General features: G+C 59.9%; 1 protein-coding gene across 1 annotated transcript; it reads left to right on the top strand.

The window, feature by feature from the left end:
• Positions 1-298: 298 nt before the first annotated feature.
• LOC123254976 (NGFI-A-binding protein 2) lies at positions 299-4,644 on the top strand (the record flags this gene model as incomplete). Its single annotated transcript, XM_044683855.1, has 6 exons — positions 299-455; positions 1,923-2,781; positions 3,269-3,402; positions 3,769-3,820; positions 3,950-4,082; positions 4,456-4,644. Coding segments are annotated over exons 1-6 (1,450 nt in total), but the record flags the coding sequence as incomplete, so codon positions are not given.
• Positions 4,645-5,067: the final 423 nt, after the last annotated feature.

Here is a 5,067-nt window from a genome sequence, read left to right as displayed (position 1 = left end):
CCGCCCACTCCCTTTCCCCACCCCCACCCCTCTAACTTCCTGCAGTCTCGGCCAGTCCCTCCGTTCTCTCTCCCGGGCTGAGGTCCCGGCGCCCGCCCACCGCCTCCAGCTTTGCCCACGCCCCCAGCCCGCCCGGCAACCAGCGCAGCGCCGGGCCCGCTCCCCCGTGCGTCCTGCGGGGGAGGAGGCGGCAAGCGCAGCCGGGGAGGGGGGCAGAGGCACCGAGACAGCCACAGAAAGAGGAGACGTGGAGCCAGGGACCGAGCCTGGGCAGCGGTGGGCACTAGCCGGAGCACTGGGCACCGAGCTCCTGGGAGAGATCAAGGCGGCCTGGAAACGGCGAAGGGTACCCCGGAGGGTCTCCTACCGTCCATGCACAGGGCGCCCTCCCCTCCAGCTGAGCAGCCGCCGGGCGGAGGGGACAGCGCCCGCCGGACTCCGCAGCCCCGAGCCAAGTGAGTGGGGCCCAGTGGGCTGGGCTGGGGAGGCAAGGAGAGTCTTCTGGGAGGGGGACCTGCTTTGGGGTCAGGCGACCGAGGGGGTGGAAGGTGAGGAGAGATCGGGTGGGGGGGTGGGGCGAGGCCATGGAGAAGGAGGCCCAGGGCTCTGTTAGTGCTGAGTACAAGAAGAATATTGCCGAGTCCCTCGTTTCCTAGCCCAGGCACACCCTGGCAGGGTCGGAGGTAGCTGGCACCGGGAAGCCCCGTCGTTTAGGGTTGGCCTCGGTGCCCCTAACTGGCTCAGCCTTGAGACTGACTCGAGCAAGGCAAAAGAGGCTTTCCAGGTGCTAGAAGCGGATTTCTTTGAGAGAAGAGGTCTGGGGCAGGAGGGGGATGCTCAGATTTCCTGTCCTTTCTGGTCCTTTGTACACACTGCACTGCCCTAGTGCCAGGCCACTATTCTAGCCCCTTCATCTTTCACTACCCCCCTTCCACAGAGGTGGATGGGAATCAAGAGAAGAAGTGGGAGGCAGGAGGTGGGGGCCCCAGGGGCGTTTGCACCCACACACTCAGCCACTGTGGAAGTCTGCGTGGGCAGAACAGCTCCTGAAGGGAACAATGAATACACCCCTGCCCTCCTCTCCCTTGGCACCAGGGCCCTGAGAGGCCTCGGGGGCTTTAGAGGGGGTGGAAGAAGGTCACTCCAAAGATGAGCATTGTGGACAGTCTGAAGAGGTGCCCTGTGGACAGTCTGAAGAGGTGCCCTGTGGACAGAAGAAGGTCAAGGCCTTGAAGTTGCTGGTGGGGGAAGGGAGGTGCTGCTTCGGTGGGTAATGGAGGAGCCACACCCCTTTCGGCTCTGCTTTCAGAGAATTGGGGCTGGGGGGGCCCTCTTTTCCCTGGGCTCTCATGGAAACCCATCAAAGAGAAGAGTATCGAAGGAGAGCCGGGGTGCTGTTTGGCATGCCCAGAGGGAGGAGAGATGCCTTTTGGGATGGGGAGTGGAGTCTTGAGATGACTGGGTCCTTGGAAGAGGACTGGGCAGTGTTGTGGAGACGAAGGAGTGCCTGGCCATGCTAGATATCCACACTGGCTTCAATTTAACTGGCATGAACTGCCATGGAGTGTGGGAAAGTCAAGATGAGTGGAAGCATAGGATGAGGACTTGGGAGCCTCAGGTCCTGGAGAGGTTGGGCACCAGCACTGGATAGTGGCTGAGATGGCCGCCTGCTTGTGCCTGGCACATAGTAGGCATCTAAGAAATACTTGTGGATTGATGCAAGATGAGCATGGTGTTGGCTTCTCTCCCTTCTGGGGAGCTTCCACTTTCCCAGAGCTACTAGAGCCTTAAGCTGGAGCAGGTGAATAAAGCTTACAGGAGAGCAGAAACTGTATTCAGGAGGAGGAAAAATGGGTTCAGGGGGTGGTGACAAAGTGAGGGAGTTTCCCTGACCTCTCCTCTTCCTTTGTGCTCCTTCCTAGGCCCAGTACTCCAACCATGGCACTGCCCCGGACACTGGGGGAGCTACAGCTGTACCGGGTCCTGCAGCGGGCCAACCTCTTGTCCTACTATGAGACCTTCATCCAGCAGGGGGGGGACGACGTTCAGCAGCTGTGTGAGGCAGGGGAAGAAGAATTCCTGGAGATCATGGCGTTGGTGGGCATGGCCACCAAGCCTCTCCATGTCCGGCGCTTACAGAAGGCATTAAGGGAGTGGGCCACCAACCCAGGGCTCTTCAGTCAGCCTGTGCCCGCAGTGCCCGTCTCCAGCATCCCTCTCTTTAAGATCTCCGAAACAGCAGGTGGCCGCAAAGGAAGCATAAGCAATGGACATGGAAGCCCAGGAGACAAGGCAGGCAGTGCTCGAAGCTTCAGCCCCAAGAGTCCACTGGAACTGGGAGAGAAGCTCTCTCCCTTGCCAGGGGGCCAGGGAGGCGGAGATCCTCGAGTCTGGGCAGGGGGGAGCACCCCCGAGTCGGACGTTGGTGCTGGTGGAGAGGAAGAGGCCAGCTCGCCTCCTTTCTCCCCGCCTGCTGGGGGTGGGGTGTCAGAAGGGCCTGGATCCGGTGGGGTGGGGGGTGGTTCCGATCGGCTCGAACCAGAGATGGTCCGAATGGTGATCGAGAGTGTGGAGCGACTCATCAGGAGCTTCCCTCGGGGAGATGCAGGGGAGGTGACGTCCCTCCTCAAGCTCAATAAGAAGCTGGCTAGAAGTGTGGGGCACATCTTTGAGATGGATGACAATGACAGCCATAAAGAAGAGGAAATCCGGAAATACAGCATTATCTATGGACGCTTTGACTCCAAGCGCAGGGAGGGCAAACAACTCAGCTTGCATGAGGTAAGGGGCCTCCTGGGGTTAGCCACTGCCCTGCCCTTCCCCTGCTCCCCTCTGGACTCTCTAGAAATCCAGACCTTCTCCAGGGCCTCCAGGTTCTTGGTGTCTATACCTGGCTTGACAACAGCCCTCGTCCCCACCAGAAGGGGAGAGTTTAGTCCAAAAGAGAGGCCATCTGGTTGTGCTCAGGCAGTCCCGAGTGGCACCTAGACCCCCACATCATGCCCAGGAAGCAACAGGCTGCCCCCCAGCCTGTCCTTTGTCCCTCCTCAATCTCCCCTTCTCCTACCACTGGGCTACCACTTGGATTCCATTCAGGAGTTGGGGAAAGAGATTAAAGGAAAAGAAATCACATGGCTAGCCAGAGTGTAACTGGAGTTGGAACTTCATTTCTGGGCCCCCGGAAGAAGGGAGGCCCGGGGGGGGGTTCGGGTTCCCTCAGACCCAGCCCCGTGCCCTCACTCCTCTCTTGTCCTTGGCATCCTCGCAGTTGACCATCAATGAGGCAGCTGCCCAGTTCTGCATGAGAGACAACACGCTCCTACTCCGGAGAGTGGAGCTCTTCTCCCTGTCTCGGCAGGTGGCCAGGGAGAGTACCTACCTCTCCTCTCTCAAGGGCTCCAGGTGAGGCTCCCTTCCCCAAAAGCTTCAGCATTCCCAGGGAGCTGGGTGCCCTGTTCCTATGGACTCCAGGAGCAGGGTCAGAGCCACCGCCCGAGGATGCCCGCCCTCCACACCCAAACTAGCCCCTGTCCACCAAGCACAGAGAATGAATGGGTCCTTCCCTCCCTGATTATCCGAGCCCCCCCACCAAAGAGAAGGAGACAGAGGCCATCTCCCATCAAACTCGTAGTAAACAGGCACAGGGGTGCCCGAGCTGTGGCCTCCTGGTGGGCTCACTGAATGGGGGTCAAATGGACCCCGGTGCAGACCTGCCCCCCTCCCCAATGTGTCCCCCGCCCCACTTACCCCAGATCTTTCCCCCTGCAGGTTACATACTGAAGAGATGGGAGGGCCACCTTTGAAGAAACTGAAGCAGGAGGTGTGTTTCTCTGGGGTTGGCATGGGGCATGGACTCTTATCTAGACTCTTATCTCAGGGGTGCCAGGGACTCTTGGCATCTTCCCTGCCTCCTGTCCTCCGTTCTTGCTCATGTTTGTGTTGTCTGCAGGTTGGGGAGCAGAGTCACTCTGAAATTCTGCAGCCGCCCCCAGGACCCGAGTCCTTCGGCCCGCTGTACCGCCCCAGCTTGGAGGAAGACAGTGCCAGCCTGTCTGGGGAGAGTCTGGATGGCCACTTACAAGGTAAGCTGCACGGAGCGGGCCTCTCAAGGGGCAGGGCCATCAGGGGTTCTTGGTGGAGCCACAGAGCTGATCGCCCCCCTGTCCTTGATGGGGGGTGACCACAGAGTCCTTGTGTATTGAATAGAGACAGGGGGAGCCCTGTTTAATTCTTGCCCCACAAGGTGATGAGTAGAGAAGGAACCTGGCATATCGTGGGCACTTCGTAAGTGCTCTGGAAGCAGGCTGAAGGAATAGCTTGAATAGAGTCCCTGGTTAACCCTTGGCTGGCCAAGGGGGCACTAGAGGAGACCCTGGGGCAGACCAAGTGGATCTTGGGGTGTCTATATTCTGTGTTGCCATCATAATATGTCTGACCAGTGCCCCATGCCTACAGCTGTGGGGTGCCCCAGGCTGACACCTCCCCCTGCTGACCTGCCCCTGGCACTACCCGCCCATGGGTTGTGGAGCCGCCACATCCTGCAGCAGACACTGATGGACGAGGGGCTGCGGCTTGCCCGCCTTGTCTCCCACGACCGTGTGGGCAGGCTCAGCCCTTGTCTGCCTGCGAAGCCACCCCTCGCAGGTGAGACAGTTGGCACTGTTCCTTAGTCCTTGTGCTTTGGGTAGAAAGAACACTAACGCGGGAGCAGCACTGGGGCCCGGGGGAGTCCGGGGTTACAGGTGGGGACACAGGATTGTGAGGGAATGGGAAAACCTGCCTTCTGGTGCCGAACTGCTCTACCTGTTGGGGAGCAGCTGGGGAAGCGGAGAGCTCACCCACGGGTGGGCATAAGCACGTCCAAGGGAGGAGAGGAGGTCACAACTTGGGGCCAGTTGTGTTTTAGGGGAGCTGGGGGCAGGGATGGGTGTGGAAGAGCCAAGCAGGGAGGTGCCAGTGTAGGGAGGGGGGGGGGGGCAGCTGCTAGGCTGAGAGTGACGCAGCAGGCAAAACCACCAACCCTAGCTCAGTATTTTTAAATAGTGTGTAGGTGGGAAGTGGGGGTGG

Source organism: Gracilinanus agilis, unplaced genomic scaffold, assembly GCF_016433145.1.
Source record: "Gracilinanus agilis isolate LMUSP501 unplaced genomic scaffold, AgileGrace unplaced_scaffold36657, whole genome shotgun sequence".
NCBI classification, from domain to species: domain Eukaryota; kingdom Metazoa; phylum Chordata; class Mammalia; order Didelphimorphia; family Didelphidae; genus Gracilinanus; species Gracilinanus agilis.
Note: the sequence above shows the minus strand (reverse complement) of the source record. Positions and strands in the feature narration are given on the sequence as shown.